The following is a 22,908-nucleotide window of genomic DNA, read 5'->3' as shown; positions in this document are numbered from 1 at the left end:
ACGTCTTATGTTTTTATTTTTCCCGTAAAACACTTTCTTTATTTATTTACTTCTCAGCAAAATATCTATTTTAAAATGACCGCGAAAATATAATTTAAAACTTGTAATCAAATAATATGTTAACAATGATAAACATACGACGAATTTTGTGAAACAATGAAGGAAAGTAAGGCTGGAATCCTATCTAGAGCGCTTTCAGAATAAGAAGGCATATAAGGCGGAGCTAGTTCAGGCCGGTCTAACTCGACTAGCCAGTGACAGTGAAGCGGTGTTGCCTAGTTAAATCGTCGCGAAGTCTCGCTGAAGCGTCTCGTATTAGTTTCTTTCTTGCGCGCACAATACTTATGGCTAGGAATGAATTTTAAGCTATGCCATTCGACAGAACTCCGAATTCTGAATCTAACAGTACAAGAATGGCAATTGTATGTCAATTGGTTCGCGTGTTATCGCTTTAAGACTAAATAGAGATATCCAACCTACAGCATAGAACATATTTTGCTCTGAATTCCGTCTCTGTAAACGAAGATAGAATCTGTTTATTTTCAAATTCAGATGTGGACTGTTTTCTCTTGTGTGATGTGTAACTTACCGTAACAATGTCTCTTGAAGGGATTGCAATTGGCTCTGGTATTTCATGTGTTATACGCAAAAAGATAGTCCTACAATCACAAGCGAGGAGTATGGTATTTTTGTATATAATTTTTTTAAAGGACTAACTTATGATGCAGTGCGTGTCAGTTCTTCACAAACAAAGAATCTGACTGCAGAGGCGTTTGGTTTAGAAGTGCATAAGTTATCTCATATTCTCGGACAGGACAAAGAGACAATTAAAATAGGTGGTATATTTGAATTTACCTCTCCTGGAAAATAACGCAAAACAAACTTGTTAATTATTTGTACAATTTTCAGAACCGTGTATTATTTCATCGTACGATATTTGAAATACATTAGTAGTATGTGTTAGCAGTGCCATTATAATAGAACGTGGAAAGAAGAAGAAAGCTCAGAATAACCATAGGTACGAGTTTCTCTTTTCATTGGAATATTATACATGGTATAAGACGAAATATTGCATAAACATATGAGATATTTGGATGATATTGTAAACATAAACACTCCTGCCTCTTTTTCCATGAATTATACGAAGAGCATTAACAACATTCTTCCTTAAGAGCATTAGAAAACTTTATAAAATGAAGTACATTAACCACATTTCACTTTTAAAATAAATACAGGCATGCTAGGAACGAGGAGATTTTATAATTCCCAAACTCAATTTATATTTTAAACACCTTTCGTTATATATATTACACTTTATACGTTTTTTTCTAATATACAATTTTATCTTCAATATATTAACGATATTATTGGATTACGGTTTTCATATTCGCTTCTGTACAACTACCTTCATTCATAGGTTTATATTGCCACAGGCCAGAGTGATAGAACATAGAATCCTGGACTTCTAGGTAGGTATAACCTTGAGGATTAAATTAAATTAGATAGACTTGATTTAACAAAGTAAAAGAAAGTAATCTTCAGTTTCAATATGAGTACTGAATTAGGCCTACATATGAACAGATATGCTTATATTCTTATAGCCGGATTCTTAGCCAGAATATGGAACACTGGACCTCTAGAATGTTAAATGTTATGTTTTATTTGACGACGCTCGCAACTGCAGAGGTTATATCAGCATCGCCGGATATGCCGGAATTTTGTCCCGCAGGAGTTCTTTTACATGCCAGTAAATCTACTGACATGAGCCTGTCGCATTTAAGCACACTTAAATGCCATCGACCTGGCCCAGGATCGAACCTGCAACCTTGGGCATAGAAGGCCAGCGCTATACCAACTCTCCAACCAGGTCGACTGGATCTCTAGATATGTAAAAATTAGATGATGAAATAAAATTAAGATAGACTTAGTTTAACAAAGAAATATAAAATAATCTATAGTTTCAGTATGAGTACTGAATTATATATGAACACACATTATGATTACGTTGCATTATAGCCAGATTCGTAACCAGAATGTAGAACCCTGGACCTCTAGGTATGTATAAGCTAGAGAATTAAATTAAATTATATAGGCTTGATTTAACAGAGGAAAAATAAAATATTTTTCCAACTTCAATACTAAATTATGTAGACTATCGCTTTGTTATCGCTAGATTCTTAGGCTGTCCCAACAAACAAACTGTACCTTATCTTTCCTCTGGAGAAATAAACAATAATAAATTCAGCTTTGCTGTACAAGGAATTCTGAGTAGGAATTAAAACATTCTTTCTCAGACATTAGCAAAGTAAATTTCTACATATCTGTCACTTTATTTCGCAAGTCAGTGACTCCAAGAGCTACTGGTCTATGAAGCTAAGAAGTAATAAAAATTGAGATGAGAATTACTTCAGTAAGAGTAATTATATTTAAACATTACACACAATGAAGAAACAGGTCTCGACCCACTCGCTCAGCGAGAGGGCTGCAAACTGATATGTTCTGTCCTTATCTGTTGTCTCTGTCTTCCACGTCTCGTGCACTGTGTGAAGTCGAACTGTTGCTAGCACTCAATTGGCTTAGGCCATATGCCTTCTTATTCTGAAACCGCTATAATACTGATTGTGTGGCATATTCAAATAATGTAATAAGCAGAATTATCAAACCAGTTCTTGTAAACTTGGTAGAGTTACTACCTACCATTCTTTGAACCTCGGCAAAATGGTATGAGGCGCTGGTACTCGATAGAAGTTAGAGGAGAGCCAAAAGTGAGAAATAATAATTTGTCGAGAGCTGCAACGCATTTTACAATATTGAATATTAACAAAATGCGCGGCTTTTTTATTACATCCAAACATAAGCACAAGACATGACACTTCCATGTTAAAGAAAACAAATACATAATGTAGTTGAACACCTTCGCTGGCATTAATGATGCAGGATAACCAAAGTTTTCTCCAGTTGCATATTATTCATTCATTCATAGTGTTCTGCCCAAAGGCGAGTCTTTCACTGCAAACCCAGCATTCTCCAGTCTTTCCTATTTTTGCATATTGTTACGGAAATTAAAAAATAATTTTCAAAACAAGAATCATAATAGTAACATTATAGTTCAAGAGCAGCATGTGGCCCGCTATGGATTTATCTTGTTCTTCCATATTTTTCCAAACTGAGATTTTAGCTTTAAAGTTCTTTTTAATTCTAATTAGAATCCCACTAGCAATTTGCCGAGATTTAGGCAATAAGTGCATGTTATATTGTCCCATTTCGAAGAATATTATTTGTTATGCAGGTTAATTTCTTGGATTGTTATAACATCAACATCATCTTGTAAGACTTTTATTAACTCTTTACCTTCTTTGATTGTGACATGCCTCCTGCGTTCCATTGAATAATTCTGGAGCTAACATGAGATTTCCAATAAAGTTGTCCCCACCTGGAGATCCAATCTGGGGACTGTTTTACCTCTGGGATATTTATATACTTTAGAGCAGGGATGTCGAACAGCGCTCTCAAACTGTGAAACGATTAATACTGTTTCCTACTGTAGCTGAGCTGAAACGACAGCTCGCTGTAGCAGTGTTCTGTACGCAGTGTGTTTATTAACTCTGGCGGCTGGTATGGATGTGGAACAACGATTCAATAGTGAGTGGACAGATAAATATTTGTCTTAAAGGATGGAAGGGCACATTGCTTAATATGTAGGAAAGAACTTGGATACATTAGACATCATAATATTAAAAGGCATTTTAATTCTACACGTCATGCTGAAGCTTATGGACCAAAAAAGTTATCCCGTTTCACTCATGAAAAGGCTGTAGAAGAATTAAAATCAAGATTGAATTCAGAAAACCTTCCATCATCATCGGGTGTTAGTAGAATAAGCTTGGTTCGTGCTAGCTACAAAATTTGTGAAATTATTGCAACAGCTTCAAAGCTATTTACTGACGGAGAATTTGTGAAAGGCTGTCTCATAGCTGTTGCACAAGGGATATGTCCGGAATACGTTAATGATTTTAAATCTATATGTTTGTCTCGTAATATTGTTGCAGAGCGCGTATCATAAATGGGGAATAACTTGGAGGAACAACTGATAGCAAGAATGAAAACTTTCATTTATTACTAACTATAACTCTTGATGAAAGTACCAACCAGAAAGATACAGCACAGCTAGCTACAGTATATTCATAAGGAGTGTCTATTCAGATTTAAATGTTCATGGAGATCTTGTAGATGTCATTTCACTAAAGGATCGAACTCGAGGAGGAGATATTTTTGAATCTGTAACAAAAACTATGAACAACTTTAAAGTCACGCTAAAAGTAATTCATTTTATATATCAAAACAGTTTATGTTTCTGAACTTGAAGTTCCACTGCTACAACACATACACACAAAGTTGATATTTTAAACATGATATTAACAACATTATTATTATGACTTATTTCCGTCACGAACAACATTCATGGAATGATCAAGTAGTTGAAACTCTATTATTATTATTATTATTATTATCATCATAATTCATCCTCATGTAGGCTACATTCTTTGTTTATCAGAGTTCATCAAGTGCAAATCAAAACTGAGTTCCTAATCAATCGGGAAGATGTATAAAACTTATCAAAGTACCAGCCGCCACAGTTTCACTTTTGTTTATGATCATTCGGCCGGACTGCCTGCTATCTGTGTTCAACCGTTGCACGATAAGGGAGGAGTGAAGGCTCTGCAGTTCACAGCTCGAGAGCGCTGTTCGACATCCCTGCTTTAGAGCACTTTATCATGATCATTTTGGCTAGAGGATAACGTTTTTTACATGGGCACCAGATTTTTAAGAAAATTGGCAGTCAAATCACCCACTCTCAACCCCCATTATGCATGAAGGATCGTACCTGCTTTGGTCAGCAAGTCCATTGGACCTAGCTGGGAGGACTACATATGTAGATCCATAGACATTTCCCGAACACCACTTCAAGGAACGCTTATCCACGCTATGACAGTACAGTGTGACAAAAGTCCAGTGATGCTACCTCAAAGCATCTGGACCTGCTTAAATACTGCATTTCCTCCGTATTAAATAGAACGGTTATACCACTGTAAAAATGGTCTCCAGACCCTCATTTCGGAAAACAGGTTACACAAGAGAAGGTGAGGATGGGAGTTGGGTAGGAGAGGTTATGTTATGCACGTCACTACCCCTTGTAACCCTAATGTAACTACAGTAATGTCATATACAGTAGAACCTGTATTATTGTATTATCCCATGGTAATTGGTTAATCAAAAAAGTCAAGTTAATCCATATCCTAAAAGATTTTCAAAAAGAAAGTGCATAATACTTACGTTTTGTAGTTTCCTCCGTGGTCTTGTGTTTAATGTGCCGGTAGTGGATTAAAAGTTCACTCATTCAAATTTAATTTGTAAATGACAGTTTTTAACGGGGCAAGGAAACTCTTTGTGATGGCTGCATTGCTTTTTTTTTTTTTTTTTAATAAAAAGCGCACAGTTGTGAAGACAATATATTCTGATGCAGGATAAGCAAAAGTTTCTCCTTTCCAAACTGCTGAATTATTTGCACTTTTTCGTTACTTTAGCACATTTTTTTACACCTGTGGAAGACATCTTGCATAGAAATTATGCAGTACGATTACTCAAACAGTAGGATGATAGGATGACTGAATGGTGCATGGATTTGCAATTGTGTAAAAATTGTTGGGGTCATTTGTTTGAAAACAGGTAGTGATTATTTTGCTAGTTAGGACAAACACCCCCTCAGACAAGTAACTGTTTATCTTGGCGATAGCAGCAGTATTCCTGCTACATAGTTGTAACAGTAAAGGCTAGTAATAACCCTCCCTAGAAAAAATACATACTACCATAAATCACGTTTTTTTCTGCAGGAAAAAGGAGAGCGAGAGAAAGTCGAATAATCCACGAATCAGTTAATAGGGTGATGGATAATCAGAGTTCTACTGTAACATTATCGATAACTTTTACGTTAACGGGTTCTATGTACAATTAAATCTGTATTCAAAATATGGCCAAAAAAGGGTAGTCGGCAACAGCAACTTGTTCCCCAACTTAGGCATAAAAATTGACAATAAACATATTAAATGTAGTTCTCACTTCTCCAGTTGTAACAACTGAATCCGAAAGGTGCCTAAAGAGAGTGGAAACATATTTAAGAAACGACATGGAATAAGAGAAATTAAATGTGGCATTAGTGCTTTCCATAGAATATAGTAGAAACTACATTTTCACCACTGATGATTCTAACAAAGTTATCCAGAAGTTTGCTGAACAGAAGAGCATTTTTATGCATGTCAATTTTCTTTTAAATTAGCTCTGGACAAACATAGGGTCACGAGCTACCACTGCAGTGTAGCCTCCGTAATAAAGGCCTACTTTTAAGAACTTGGCAAAACTAATTTCATATAGTATAATTGATAACTTCACATTAAGAGGTTCTGCGTACAATTAAATCTATAGTCAAAATATGGCTAAAAACGATTGCCAGAAATAGCAACTTGTTCCCCAACTTGCACATAGAGATAGAACTTTATTGTCGAAGGCATAATATAGGGGAAAACATGAGAAATGAAACAAAGATTTGGCATTGGTCTCATAAATCCACTTTTCCTCCCTGAAAGTAGTCTAATAACTTTTCATGTTAAATTGAGCAAATTTTTTTACACTTCTTTTAAATATATACAATCTTCTAAACACTGTCTTATAACAAAGGTTGATTATCCCCAGTACATAAGAGACATCATAATTAAGACATTAAACCTGGCAATTTTTTATACTGCATTCAAATGTCACGTAAATGTAAAAGAATACCTACCTGAAGTTGCACACAGGACAGAAGCACCACCATTAATTATTCGTAATCCTTAAAATGTCATATAATTTGGAAGCTTCTTGGTGCAGACTGTTGTTTTTCTTCAGAATGCTTACAAATGGAGTATGTAGTTTTCGTAGGCCCAGTTTTTAATGCTAAAATAGGAGAAATCAAAAAGGAATGAAAAGGTTGATATTTTAACACTAAACACAGAGACACCCCGATTTAACTCTTGCCAGTCTGATTTTAATAGTAAGGACGTCCTATATATTCTATATTGCAGGTACATACAGATATCCTGATATTAAAATGTTAAATAACCCGAGTTCTGAGTAGAACTCATAGCCTACTTGCTTCCAACACACTGAATTTAAAAGATCAATGTAAAATCTTATATAAATGTTTGTGTAACAGTAATTCCTAAAACAAATAACAATCCGTAAAATGGAAGAGCTGAACAGATGATTGTTTTTGTAACTACTCCCATGCTTTAGTAGTGCAAGTATTGCATAAAACTACACATTCCGTATGTGCAAAATACTATCTTATTAAATTTCAGCAAAGAATAGTTCAATATTACTGGTATTTCTAGCAGCCTTCAACCCAAGATCTTACTTCGAGTCACTTTTTCCTCACCTACACAAGATGGATTCATGGAAAGACTTTCTTCAGACAGCATGTAACACCGCAATAACAATGAACAAACATCTAAGCCTTACACAGGATTTGAACCCACGATCACAGTTTCCATGCAACAATAAAATTGTACTCCTTGGCCACTGTCTACAATGCAACCGAAAATTACTAACATTTACAGTAATTAAACTAGCAATGAATGAATCTAATCTTTGTGTGTTCATATCATTTCACATATTGTATGCCAAATTTGGCTTTATGATCGCACTTTCCATCTGAAAAGAGAAAGAATAGGAATTAGATCACACAGTGAACTACCTTACGTATTTATATTAACTCTTTGAAGAAATTGTTATAGGGATAATCTGACAATAATAATAATAATAATAATAATAATAATAATAATAATAATAATAATAATAAATCAATCTTCTTAATGTATCCAGCTGTTTGCTGACAACATAAAGTCCACTATAGTCCACTGTAGTCTATTCAGTTTTTGTTTTTCATGAGAAATGAGGGGTATTTTGATCGGTGTTCATTATAGATGCCTGTTGCTAGTAGCCAGAGTTGGGGTGTATGCAATATATACTGCAGAGCTGTGTCTTCTGCAACTGGTGTTGATGATTTTAATTTACTTCTTTTGTGGTTTATGGATGGACAGTATAGAAGAATATGTTCCAGATAATAATAATAATAATAAAACTCGCAATTTCTGTTCAACTATAAAATTGCACATAGTTCTATTAAAACGAAACAGAATAACTGCCACACGAAATCTCAATACACCACTAGGAAGTCAAAGATTGTCATAGGCCTATGACTTTTTAACTGACTGACTAAAGATACTAAAGGTGAATCTTAAAACTTGTATAACTTTGGAAGGAATATGCTATGAATCTTACTAAGAACTCTGCTATTCATTTAATGACGACTATCAGTAATTGTTACTACTGGTTTAAAAATCCCCCGATGTTATGGTAGAAAATACTTTTACCTTCAGAAATATGTCACATTTGTTTCACTGCAATGATTAGTAAAGTCCGAAGATCTATTAGGATATGAAGGCCTTTAACTGGTTTCCAGGTTCAAATCTCCAATATTAATAATGCTACTTAGATGAAGTCTGCGGTATTATTATTCTTAAAATTAAATTGCACAAAGGAGGGACCAATCTCCCACATTTAGGAAATTCATTACTGGTTCCGTCTTTAAGGAAATATATATCTTCATTACTAATGAAGTACTTTGTGTCGAGTGTGGAATTGTATGGAGCAGAAATATGGACATTACGATGAAGTGAAAAGAAGCCTCTACGAGCATTTGAAATGTGGATATGGAGAAAGAAGGATGGACGGACAGAATAAGAAATGCTGTGTTGGAAAGAGTGGGTGAAGATAGAATGATGCTGAAACTGACCAGAAAGAGAAACAGGAATTGGTTGGGTCATTGGCTGAGAAGAAACTGTCTACTGAAGGATGCACTGGAAGGAGTTGTGAATGAGAGAAGAGTTCGGGGCAGAAGATGATATCAGATGATGATAAAACATTAAGATATATATATATATGGATCATACATGGAGACAAAGAGGAAGGCAGAAAATAGGAAAGATTAGAGAATGCTATTTTTGCAGGGAAAGACCTGCCATTTGGCAAGGGGAACCGAACCTACTTAATTGAAACTGCTAAGACAGTCTTAACAATCCAGTTATTTCTGTCCTGTCTAGCTAGTTTTCATAGACCAGATGGTAATGACAATTTGATAGGAATGTGAGCATGCAATATTTGTAAGATTACAAGCAGTAACTGCAATGTATGTTAAACTCTTAACTTCTCTCTCTCTGAAAAAAAAAAAAAGAAGAACCATTAAGGAATCCCAAATTGCTGTAGATAGATCTCCATTTGAAACACAAACTAAACCACAGAAGCCTGGATTCTCATAAATGTTGACCACTTAAGTAAACAAATACGTAAGGTTACAAACATATCTTGAAGTTTTAGGAGAAAGATACAGGATTGTTTTTATAATGAATGATTAGCCAATATGAAAACTGCCTTCCTCCTTGGGTTTTATACAGATATGTCCCAGTTTATTTTGTCTCTTAAAGAATACGATTCAACTCTACATCTCCCAAATTAAATGAACTAATACACTAACTGCATGTCATAGAACCCAGAGATTCACTGCCATATTTACACATTCAAAGTTGATCTAAAACAGCCCAGCTCCATCAGAGCAATCCCTGAGGTTAACCTCCCCTTTTAATTTGAGTCTTTTTAACAGCCTTTTCAGGCCTTCCACCTGCACTTTTTGGAGTTATAATTTCAGTATAGTTCACATTACTGGAGCTGTATACTGAAGTATTCAGAACTCATAAAAACTAAAAATGAGGCAACGAGCACATGGCAATGTGAGAAATATAGTACCTGTTAAATTAAAAGTGGAAGCATGGAATATGTTTGTACTTAAAGCCCTGATATTTTCATATGCATTCCAAGATCAGTGAAAGTTCTTACAGTATGACAGTTTATATTTGTAAGTTTCCAGGGAACACTGCAATCACGCAACAATTTAGATGTGTTCGCATTTTGACATTTTTAATTTACTATTTCACTTAACATGGCAAGAATGAAGACTGTCTTGTATAGTGTAGTCATGAATTATCAAAAACTACACTTCAGTTCCTAAAATCTGTACTTGAGTGTTTACATAATCATCTTAACATTCGGACTTGGGTTTTACTGACCATGAAGATCAATGTAACATGACCTACCATAATTATTGTTGCACTGGCTTCTTGTTTTAACCTCAAGATAAAACTTTCGTCTTTCAATACATCTGAGGTTCCTAAATCAAACATTAATTACCTTTCCTTTTACAAAGTTAAATTTTATGCTAAATGAGGTTTCATGGTACCCACCTTAGAAATTCTCACAAGTCCACTTTAGAACAAATGAAGATGCAAATTTATACTAAATGGCTTATACAGATAATGTATGGAATATTTTGCAAGTTTTCATCGTAAGGGTATGCAAATAATTGATTGGTTTTAATCATATATGCATTTTTATGATGAAATTCTATTTTTTTTAAATGTTCTCATTAATTGCCAAGATAATTTCATGTGAACAGACGTCTTAAGATACGAAATGCTTTTCACATACATTATGCTACCTGAAGAATTGAGAACGCACCAGACAAAATACACCTATAACTGGGAATGTTATATATATTTAACCATGCAAAAGAAGATAAAATTTTACTTTAGGAGAAGAGAGGAGACAAGTGGTGAAGTATTTACAATGAAACCCAATTCGTACATTATCCACTTGTAGGTCAATTTTGTAAATTCCTTAACCAATCTGTTCCGACTGTACATTTCTAGTATATAAATATTCTGTTATACTGCACGTAATGTAAACGTCTTACAATATGAGTTGATCATTTGTAATCTATGTGTAACTAAACAATGGTACATAAATATTCTGGTACAATACACGTACTGAGAATATGAGTTAATCCTTTAAAATCTGATTCTCATATATGTACAGTATGCATACTAAACATTTGTCTGAACATAATATAATACGTAGGTGATCCCAGAAATAATGCACAGAGTTATTTAATTGCCATACATTTAAATTTTTCAATTTACTTACATCAACATCTTTCAAAATAATCCCCATAGAATTTAATGACTGTTTAATTATTCTTTGAAGTTTAACTTTCGGATGTGTCGGGTCACAGCTATGTTCAGGACATGGAATGTTGCAAAATGCTGACCTCGAAGTGGATTTTTCAGTTTGGGGAAAAGGTCATAATCAGGTGGACTCATGTCAGGACTGTAGGATGAGTGAGATAGTGTTTACCAATTGTAATCAGTCAATACGTGCCTCAGAGACTCTCCGATATGCAGTCTTGCATTATAGTGGAGAAGAACTTCAGACTCCAATAGCTGTGATCGATTCTAGCGAATTTTTGAGCATACTTTCTTACATTAAAAGTCTGAGTAGTAATTGCAGTGACTATGTGCCAACAGGAATACGATCAGTAGCAGTAACACTCTGATAATCATATGCCACACTGATCATTAGCATGACATTTTGAAGGATGTAATGAAGACTGATGTTTCCATTGAGCTGATTGTGACTTTAATTCATGTTCGAAGTCACGAATCCACATTTCATCTACAGCAACAATGCGCCTTAAGAACTGTTCTCCTTCTTGCAGAAAGCGGGAGACTAAAAGACTTTCAGTTTCTTTTCTGTGTTTTTTATCATACAGCTTATGGGGAATTCATCGAGCAGAGACCTTTCTGTTTTGCAAATGCTTGGTTAAAATGCAATGTATCAATGATCTGGATATATCACATTCACGGACTATCTCTTCACAAGTTATTTGTCTGTCTTCTTTCAAAGCACTAGCAACATTGATCTCTGCAGTAAAGTACATAGATGATCTCAGTCTTCTGGGGCGTTGATTACCTTCTATAGCAATATGACCTTCACTAAAACATTGAGATCATCAGGAAATGGTGCTACGGTCAAGTGTTGTCACCACACACTTCTCGAAGCAACTCAAATTTCTGTTGATGTATATCCATGCAAAGTTTCAATTTTAATGAAAGATTTTTGATCTAAGACAGTAATGTAATCTAACCAATTTTCATCATCCATTTCAATAACTTGTAGATAAAAAAATTTGTTAGCAACTGAGTTGGACCTGCACAGACTTGTTCAGAATGACTCACTTTAGTGATGTAATACATAACCACTCGTCTCCATGGAGAAGGGAGTGCGCGTGCATTATTTCTGGGATCGCCCTCATATATTATCAACATGTACAACATACATTATGGTTTTTCTCACACATGCTTATTTGTGTCCCTTACATTTTCCTGAAATACCTATGCAATCAATCAATCAATCAATCAATCAATCAATCAATCAATCAATCACGCATTATGGAGATGTAGACTCCATGCTGATTTCACAAGGCTAGGGTTCCCAGAAACATCAGAAAAAATAAGGGGCCTCAGCATATTTGAAATTGATCTATGGTGTATATTTTCCATCACATTTATCAATATCATCTTTGAACAGATTAAAACAAATTAAATACTATTATTGAAAATAAAGTACTCAAAGAATAAACTGAACAAAATGATTGAAAATGTACTTCTTACAAAATAGATCCACTTAAAAATATGGTATGTAAATCAGAGTGACTCGTACAATACTTTTCTGAATTTCTTGTTAACAATTTTTTTGTTGAAAAAAAAAAAAAAAAAAAAAAAAAAAAAACTGGCCACCTTACCCCATTATCTGATGGCCAAGTTGCCTCATAAGTGGTACCTTGTTGGTATCACTTGAGGGGTTCAGACTTTTCTTCGGACAGTTGACTAAACAACAATTGTTGTTGTGAAGGCCAAGTCATGAAATGCAACACAATCCTCACTAAAAATGATTTCACTATAAGCACTGATTTTAGACCTACTGTCTTTATATGTAACTTGTTTTTCTCATCAGTCCACAGTCAGTTTATGCAAAAGAACAACTTTTCAACATTTGCATTTATAACAGGAATACGTACAGCGTTTCTAAATTAGACCGACAAACTTTTGGATCGGATAGGGATAGATAACCTTCTTTCTTTCAAACACTTTTCATTTGGAAACTCTTAGGCTTGGATGCTTCGTTTCAGTGTAAGAGAGGTTTAATACTACTATCCATTTTGTTTATTCCGTCAATGCAGTATCATTCTTTGACGCACTTTGTTTATTCTCTGAGCTCGGTATCATGCATTAATCCAATTTGATTACTACCTGAGGTTGGCAAGTTTGTTTACTTCCATCTGGTCTGTTGACTTTTATGTTCAGTATCGATGTAAATAAAGTTGAACGATGGTCATGATCATTTTGACACTTCTGCTGTACCATCTGCATCACAGACGTCCAGCACTGCTGGGCAGTGCCATACCCCTCCATGATAATGCTGCAGCTTGTGTCAGGGATCTTTTATGGCAGTGGGGTGGGAGGTCCTTCCTACTTGCTTAATCTCAGTCTATGTGACCATGATCGTATTCCACAATTGACAAAGCCACTGTGTTGGAAGTGCTTTGCAAACAAGGCGGACATCTTAACATAATTTTTGACAACAGGTGGTATACACTGATGAATCACACACAGCCTTCCCCATCATTGGCAAAGATGTGTGGAAGCCTTGGGGGACTATTTTGAAGGATGTCAGATGTGTGTAATGCACTTTGTTTCCTTCTGTGTATAATAAAACAATTATTTCTATTTACGCATCTTACAATTTCTCCCTGCCTGTTAGCTTCTATGTCCTGGTTCCATTTGGTGCTAGCACTGCAAAGCACATTCCTGTGACCTTCAAACTCATGTAATGAATTTCCATTGCTGCAGCTTTATCAGCTGATATAACACAGTTGCCATGAGTTATGAAACGACCCTTGTATACATTCAATATCACCTCCAATTGTAGTTTATTCCAATGTCACCAACTGTCTGGAGACTGATATTTATAATAAAATAGCAGTTGATATTCACAGTTTTGTTTTTTTCAGTTACTAATTTTAAATATGGGACAAAAACATGTTCTGACAAATGGGATACATTAGCGAAAAAAGAAACATTCTTGTATTTTACACGACATACGAGGACCCTATACAAAGTGCCTCATAGTCTCTAATTGAAAGAATTACCTTATTCCTAACTTAAGTGGTGCAATCCAACTACCATATATGACAATCTATAAGACACAGTCCACACCTGTGGAGTAACGGTCAGCGCGTCTGGCCGCGAAACCAGGTGGCCCGGGTTCGAATCCCGGTCGGGGTAAGTTATCTGGTTGAGATTTTTTCCGGGGTTTTCCCTCAACCCAATACAAGCAAATGCTGGGTAACTTTCGGTGTTGGACTCCGGACTCATTTCACCGGCATTATCACCTTCATATCATTCAGACGCTAAATAACCTAGATGTTGATAGAGCGTCGTAAAATAACCCAATAAAATAAAAATAAAAAATATAAGACACATACGCGTATCAATTTATCATACCTATTTCCACGAGTTAAAATAATTCCATTACATTTACACACACATTTACTGGAAAAGAAAACTGAAGTAATTTTCAAGGAACTGATACGTAAAAAACTGTACCAAAAAAAAAAAAAAAAGTATAAGTTCATTAAGTTGTAATCTCCATCATCAAAATCAAGACAATCGTCTTTAGACCTAGGTAAACCATTTCTTGAAATCTCTACTTAATCAAACACCAAGTCATCACTGTCTTCAAGCAGTACCATGCTGAATTCACTTACAATAACTTAGCGAAAACCAGATGAATATTGTGCAGATTACTACATAAACACAGGCCAGCAGACATTGACCAATGAAAATTCCACTTGAAATTTCAGCTTCTGGCAGTTACAACAAAGCACCCCATTTTTTAGTGAGTCTTGTTATCTGACAAATATAGTAACAGCACTTAAGCTCAGCAAGTGGTCACATAGAGTTGCATGTTTTTTTGTATTACATGTTTTGGAAAATGTACAATTCAGGTTTCATTGTATTATTTCTGTTACTTTTCCAAAATAAATCAAATGCTCTCTATACTAATATAAGAATTCGAGACTGCTCAAAATACAGATTGGAATTTGTAAGAGTTTCTACTGCTTTACTTTTATCCAGGCTCTATGATTTGATACACATTAGTCATTATTAAGACACGGCAGTGAAAGTAAGTAATGTTGAAAAATTTAACCAATTGTTAAGTTTTACGTATAGTGAATCAGTCTTTAAAGGCAAAACATCTAGTGCAGAAAAAACCGTTATAATATTCATTGCAACAGTCAAAAGAGTACTCAATTACCTACCTACTTGTGGAGGGGTGGAGATGGAACTATACAGAGCTTTGAACATAATGCAATGAACATGCCACGTATACGTGTATTCTATTGCATGCAAGATGAAATTGTATAGAACATGCTAAAAAAATATGTAAAAAAAATATATATAAAATAAAATTAATTGTATTTAAAAACAAACAGAACACACTCCCATGGAAATTCTGGATATTATTCTCTTAAAGTGATTTTACCGAATAATATGGGCAATGTGCAGGGGATCTTCTACTGCCTACTATTTCTCATACAAAACCTATGTACTTGCACACATGAATGTGTACTAATCCAACGTTTTATGCATTGATTATTGTGCATTAATATGCAGTATATCGAGAGTTTTCTTGTGGAAAAGGGCTTTAAGCAATGAAAAAATTGCGATGATAAAAATACACACAAAAAATAGGTAATAATTTCCACATAACTGTTTCTTTCAATCCATTCTTATTTTCCTCATTCATATGTACTAGAGTATGTATCTTGCACTTGTTTTAAAAAATGCCTATATTTCAATACAGGTCTTTTGTAGTGCACCGAAGTACAGACAGTGTTTTTCACTCATGCACTGAGAAATCTAAAACTAAATCTAAACTAAATATTCGGGGGAATGGGGGAATTAAGTAAAAGTAAACTGTTTTAAATGCAACATTTGTTTCCATCCTAAGGTTGCAGGAACAATCACCACCCAATCTGAAGCTGCCAAAAAATACCAAAGAACGTTCTTCTTTTGTGGGGACAACAGAATTTCATTTAGTGTTACAAATATTACAAATCGACTTCTTCTTAAATTTCACTTCTCTACTTAAAAACTAATAAACTAGTGTAGAAACAGACATTTGTACAACTCCACAAGTAAAACTTTTGTTTTTAGAGGGTCGTCAAAGTATGACAATTTAATATTAAAATTTTATTACTTGTCTATTTCCATTATTATGCATTAGACTGAACACTATGAAGTAAAACAATTATCCTGAAAATTCTTCTCAAAACAAAATCACCATGACACAAAGATATATTCATCCTATTGCAACCTGTTCTTTAGCAAAGTCTTTCTTCAATTTACAGTAGTAGTCACAATTTTGTGAAATTTATAAGAGAACAGTGAGCCACGTACATATGTTAAGTCTTTGCATTACAGCACAACATATGCTAAATACAAAAGTAATAAAAACAAGGTAGTTCATTACAGAATTCATATACAATGAATTTATCACTGAATATGGAGTTAATATAAGTACAGTGTACTGTAGTGCAAGGAAGACCAATAAATACATAGTCATGCAATAATATACACATCATGATTCTTTAAAGTGTTTCATTTCGTCATCTGAAGATTAAAAAGTAAAACATTCTACTTTTAACGTAAATTGGTTCACAATGCACTATTAATTCATCACTTTTCATATACACATTTTTTAAACTGAAGAATAAATAAATTTCTCACACTATTCTGTACATCTAAAGAGACATATTTATACCCAATGTCTCACTGTTCCCTACAATTCACTGTGATCTGTCATGGTCAGAGACTCAAAATTTTAAACAATCCCCTAAACCCCACTCCTTCCCTTTTGTAGTACTTTCAACAACTTGGAAACGAATTATTGAAACTGGTGAAACAAAATTATGTTTGAATTTACTCCCTTCCCTCCCTATTATTTCTCAAGTTTGTCTGTTTTGTTTGTGATGGGTCCCAGTTTCCAAACCGTCGAGGTGTTTGGGAATGAGGTTCATAGTCGAGCGAGCGGGCGAGCCTGCACCTCGCCTTGCTTCGGTTATGCTTCTCCTTCTACTTCCAACGTTGTCTCTCCCACTATCGCCTTTTCAGCCTTCTTCTTTTTCTTCTTAGCTGTTTTGGGATTAGCTGATGTGTTAAGTAAAGACTGTAAGGTAAAACATATGCTTCTTGTGGTTATTCTGAAAATGCATATTAGTAAGAAAAATTTAAAATAAACTACTCAATCACATATTGGATGTGGTCCAAAAGTAACACATACAATTTGACTGTGACTTTACGAGGGAGATCATGGCAAACCTTGTGGCTGTTTGCTTTGTCCTATTCGCGTGTGGATGTAAAACTAAGAACCAATTTTCTGGAACATGTTTTCACTATTGGTTCTTATAGACTTTATACGTGAAGAACAGTGAGCAACTATTACATTTTTGCTTTCAAAAGGTGAAAGTTTTACCAATATTCACTTTGAATTACTGTCAGACTGTGGACATAATGCACTGGAGTACAGCAATGTCAATAAATGGATGACAAAGTTTAAAAATGATATTCTATTACTAACTTGCCATGACAAGGATGGGACAATCCTGTACAGAACTCAACAAATAATGCAGAGAAAATCTGATTCTGAATGACTGTCAATTAATAAGAGAAGACATCTGTGTTTAAATATGCCTGAAACCATGAAACAAAAGACAAAATCCATCAGGAAAACCTTGAAAATGACAACAGTGAGTACCAAGAATGCTTGATGGCAAAAAATGAATGCAGATAGAGGCCGGACGAGAAGTTATGGCACCAGCGCGAGGGACGCATTTTAGTTCGTTTGCTTGGACTCGCCCTCACACTCATCTGGAGGGGTGTTGGGTTAGTTGGTTACTAGCATTCCGAGTGTTCAGATCGTTCTGCTACTACTGCTATTGCTAATACTGAAAACATTGTCTTTCTGAGCGCCCTCATTATGGCATTGTCTAAGGTGTGAAATCATAGAGTAGTTCATAGTCAAGGACATGAAACAGCATACAAAGTATGGAAATTCATGTCAGAAGAGGCTGTAAATGGAATACCAATTCCACTGAAAAGCGTGTGTGCAAGAAAACTGGCTGCCACTGGTATTTCAAAGCGAACCTTGATAAGAATCAGGAAAGAAGGGAAAAATATTGAGGCAGGAACAGCAGATCTTTCTCCAGTCCGGAAAAATCACAGCCGAAGAAGAAGATTGTTGCAGTTGTAGACAGTTTTGATGAGGAAGTCATAAGAAGACTCAGTTATAATTTCTACGCTACGCATAAGCAGAGGCAGACTCACTTCTTCCAAGAATGGATATCAGTTTATGATTATGTGAAGAAAGTAGAGAACAATTACATTGAAAGTGAGCATGTGATGGACAGTATTTTGGAGAACACTTCCATAAACTTAGGGACATCTGATTCCAGAACAGATCAGTCATCTGATTCGGACAGAGAATAAAAATATAAAGATGGAAGAGCGGGCGTAATTCCATTAGGTACCTTCGGACTCTTGAGTAGGAAAGTGGTGATACTAAGGTAAGCCGAATGTTTTTAGAAAGACATGAAAAGGATATGCCTGCCGCTCTGAGCTTGAGAACCGTAACCCAAACAACCCCCACTCCTCTAACCTGCTGGGCGGTAATTTAAAACTTCGAGCAGGTTGGTGCCATAACATCTCGTCTCAGCTCTATCATGTTGTGAAGGACTGCTGACCAGACACAACTCAGAGGCATTAATTTTGGAAAGAATGTTTATGACGGACGAGACATGGAGCCCGATCTTCAATTTCTATTAATAGACAATTGAAACAGTGAAAATAGTCACCACTAACAAAAAAATTTCATGTTCACGAATCTGTATAAGCATATTTCTATGCAAATGAAGACTTATGCCAGCATATCCTGTTTCAAAGGGTTACACTTTCACTGAAATGTCTTACACAATTTTGTGCCTCCAAAAAAGGTGTGAGGGAGAGACCATCCTCTATCAAAACAAGAGTCGAGCCCATTAAGATATTCCCCACATTTACCAGAACTTACTCTTGCACTTCGAGGAACACAATTCAAATCGAGATTTACCTTGGAATCTGCAGTATATCAATGTCTCAAAACACATTCCTCAAAATTCTTATAAAACCTGCGATGTAAAGTACTGATAATTGTCATAGACTAGCAGAGATATTATGTAGAAAAGTGAGGTTATGTATTGTATTGTATTGATATAAAATTTCTTTGTATGCATACATACATTGAGAGTTTTGATGCGTTAATTTTGGACTGCATCTTGTACATGGTACGAAAAAAATTGCCAAAATTACAAACCTTTAATTCAGGATCACTGATACTATGCTCAGATTGATAAAGTTCCGGTTCAAATGGAAGGCCTGTAATCTTATGTGGACCATTAGGCATCAGTAAAACTGTAAATTTGAAGTGAGCCACCAATTCACCTGAAAAAAATAATAGATATGTCAATATAAAACTGAGTTTTATTTGCAAAACACTAAGGAAATTTGTTAATATTACACATTATAAAGAAAATGCTAATGATAATAAGAAGTGTTAATTTTACTGATGAAACTACTCTTATTGCTTCAAACGAAACAAATCATAATAACAGATTACTAATTTTACAGTCCCAAATTCAGTATCACGCCACACCAATAAAAATTTCAAATAATTTCATTTGTGTGAATTTATATTATACTGGATTTATTTATACTATATTGTAATAGAATAAGTATATGAAAGAAATTTAGTAGTATTAAACACGTGGAGTTCATCACAATTAAAACTGATTGAACACCCTCAAATTCACGAGATACAAAAACCTGACAACATAGCATCTACAATGAAATATACTCAGAAAAAAACACAACCTGATGGTATGTTCTTAAATAATTCTATATTACTCTTGGGGGGAATCAGTAAATCTGCTAGTCTTCTGACTGAACACCCTCAAATTCATAACATACAAAGGGATACAAAGACCTGATAACAGACTATCTACAATGAAACGTACTCTCAGAATATCACACAATCTGATGACATGCTCTTAAATACAGTAGTTCTATATTACTTGGAGAACTTGACGAAAGAAAAATACGTTTCGTTACTAAACCCAGTACATCTGTTTTATTCTTCCGACTTCAATATGTTTCAAAGTTTCTCATTCTTATAACCAAATCATGAATCTAGAAGAAGATATACTAAATGCTTAACATTAAATGCTTTTCTGAAAGTGAAAATCTCCAAACAAAATGGTGTTAATGCAGTTTGAAATAAAATAAAATATGAAAACGAATAAAGTCACAAAATATAAACGAGTTTGCTTTGCAGTTACATACTTTTCTTGCCAATTTGACTCATGCCATCTTTCTAGTGTTAATATCATCATCAACCATTCACAGACAAGTATAAGACCTAGTGGCCTGTTACAGTCTCTAACCATCCTTTTCTTTACTCTACCTATGTTTCTGTGATATTTTAGGTTGTATGATAGGATTAGTTTTTGTATTCTACTGGTGTTCATTCTGTCTACATGTAGTTTCCATTGGCTTCTGTATTTATGGATGCATTCCAGGATGGGTTCAACTTTCAGTTCGTCCAATATGTTGTCATTTCTGTGGTAGTCCAGTAGTGTGTATCCCGCTGTCCACTTCACTTCGGATGTTGTGAGTCGTTTTTCGTCTGCTTTCTTACAATCTATATTTCACTCCCATAGGCTAGGACTAGTCGAGCTAAAATTTTATAAACTTCCAGCTTAGTATGTTTATGAACCTGTGAAGGTCTAAAAACTTTACTCATTGCTCCACTGATTTTGATAAATTTATATAATTTTAAAGCCATATTTATTTCTTCTGCATATAATAATGTGCAATCTAAATAATAAAATAAATTAACCTGTTCTATCATTATATCTTCAATACAGAATTTGCTTGTAATGTTCTCTTGACCTCGAAATGCCTTTATTCTTTTTTGTGTGAAGATAATTTCATATTAAAATTTGAGGCTTTTGTAACTCATCTTCAGTTCTTGCAATTAAATACTACATCTGCATATACTATATATAGTAAAGAATGTAAGCATTTAACATCATTGATATTTATTCCAGCACGGGACCCTGTCACCAATGTTTTATAAACTCGTTAAAATAAATTATAAATAGAAAGAGAGTTAAGCCACATCACTGTCTTACTCCTTCCTCTATTTGTTACTGCTCATTCAGTGATACAATTTTCAATTTTAATTGTAATTTGATTATATCCAAATCTAAAGACGCAAATATGGATGAGTAGGCCACACACCATGTAAGTGATAATGAACACTAAAAGAGAAGACTGCCAATGGAATCTGCAATGGCAGAGAGGATGAAGGGAGACCTAGGATGACATGGAGGTGCATTGTCTTGAAGGAGATTGAAGGTCGCAGTTGTTGGAGTAATTTACGTCTCATGGCAAAAAGCAGAATGGCCGGAAAAGACTTGCTGAGAACCTGTGCTCCAGATGGAGATGTGAATTGTAGTCTTTTTCTTATTTACTTGATGATGTAACACTTTCCAACCCATTTTTCATTTTAATGTACGGGCAATGCAATTGTTTTGTGTGTGTGTGTGTGTGTGTGAGAGCAAAAGTGCGTAAGAATTCTATCATTTGTAAAATATTTTATGCATGCAATAATAGGCATATAAGTACTAATTATAGCTAAAAAAATACAAACAACAATCTTCTCTACAAATTACAATTCAAGTGGTAAGTTATTCAAATACTTATATCACAATTTCAACATACCAGGTTTCTCATATAGTACTTGAAAAGGTTCAATCAACTTATGATTTACACATTCCACTACCGCCATCTTGGCCTTCTTTGCATTCTCAAAACCACGGAGATTGAATGGCATGGAACCATGCTTATGAGTTACTTCACTGTAAAACATTCTTGAAGCCTTCAATTTCAATTGGTATGTCTCATCTGTCTTCTTATAGATGGTCACCCGAGTATCTAGTTCACGTCCCTGCAATAAATAGCTATTATACACTACGTAACTTTAATGAAGAGATACAATTAAAATTCTCAATGACTAACATCTTTTAAGAATTAAACTTCTGTTGAGATTTTTGAAAAACGAAATAGATTTCTCCTGAGGAGTTTCATATTTGTTATTAAAAGGCATCCATTAACATTTTACTGTATACTGTATTATGAAGGCAGTTCCAAAAGTAAGGCTCTCTAATGCTCTCAAGCAGACATGTGTGAACCACGATGCAGATCACATTCCACCATAAACTCGCATTCAAGAAATATTGCGGTATAGTTCAAATGCTCAATCTGACTGAAATAGATAAAGGGATTAGGGATTGATTGCACTGTGTTCTATAAGAGGAGAGGGGGGGGGGGTTGTGTGTGTGCGTTTTTTTTTAATTCAGCCCCCAATATGCAGTCTCCATAATGCAAAACCAGGTACTTCTATAAGAGAAATAGTTCAAAGAAAGGTGTATCTCTTTAAAGGGAAGGGATGGCATAATGTGACATTTTTTTCCTACTTATGCACATTTTTTTCCATAAAGTGATAGCAACAAAAATGTAGAACAAGATGGATCTCTCACTGGTTGATTTCATTCATAAAAACAATTAATGCTGACCATTCCACTAAAACGTTGCGCAAATTACAGGAAGATCTCTAATGAAAACATGTTAGGAAACTATCCCAGGGTGTTATGGTTTTGCATGACATACTATTGGGATAACAAATTAAGAACAGAGAATGAGTTGG

At 34.8% G+C, this 22,908-nt stretch overlaps 1 protein-coding gene across 1 annotated transcript in view; it reads right to left on the bottom strand.

Moving 5' to 3' along the window:
* Nucleotides 1-9,512: 9,512 nt before the first annotated feature.
* Nucleotides 9,513-22,908, bottom strand: part of LOC138694772 (proliferation-associated protein 2G4) — a 35,213-nt gene continuing 21,817 nt past the window's right edge. Inside the window, exons 7-9 of the mRNA XM_069818814.1 lie at nucleotides 21,924-22,149; nucleotides 19,456-19,583; nucleotides 9,513-17,274 (exon numbers count right to left, since the gene is read on the bottom strand). Coding sequence (XP_069674915.1) covers nucleotides 17,167-17,274; nucleotides 19,456-19,583; nucleotides 21,924-22,149 — 462 coding nt within the window. The 3' untranslated portion in view covers nucleotides 9,513-17,166. The remainder of the gene's footprint in view (nucleotides 17,275-19,455; nucleotides 19,584-21,923; nucleotides 22,150-22,908) is intronic.

The sequence above is a fragment of the Periplaneta americana genome, chromosome 2 (genome assembly GCF_040183065.1).
Source record: "Periplaneta americana isolate PAMFEO1 chromosome 2, P.americana_PAMFEO1_priV1, whole genome shotgun sequence".
Classification (NCBI taxonomy): Eukaryota; Metazoa; Arthropoda; class Insecta; order Blattodea; family Blattidae; genus Periplaneta; species Periplaneta americana.
This window is presented reverse-complemented; position numbering and strand designations above follow the sequence as displayed.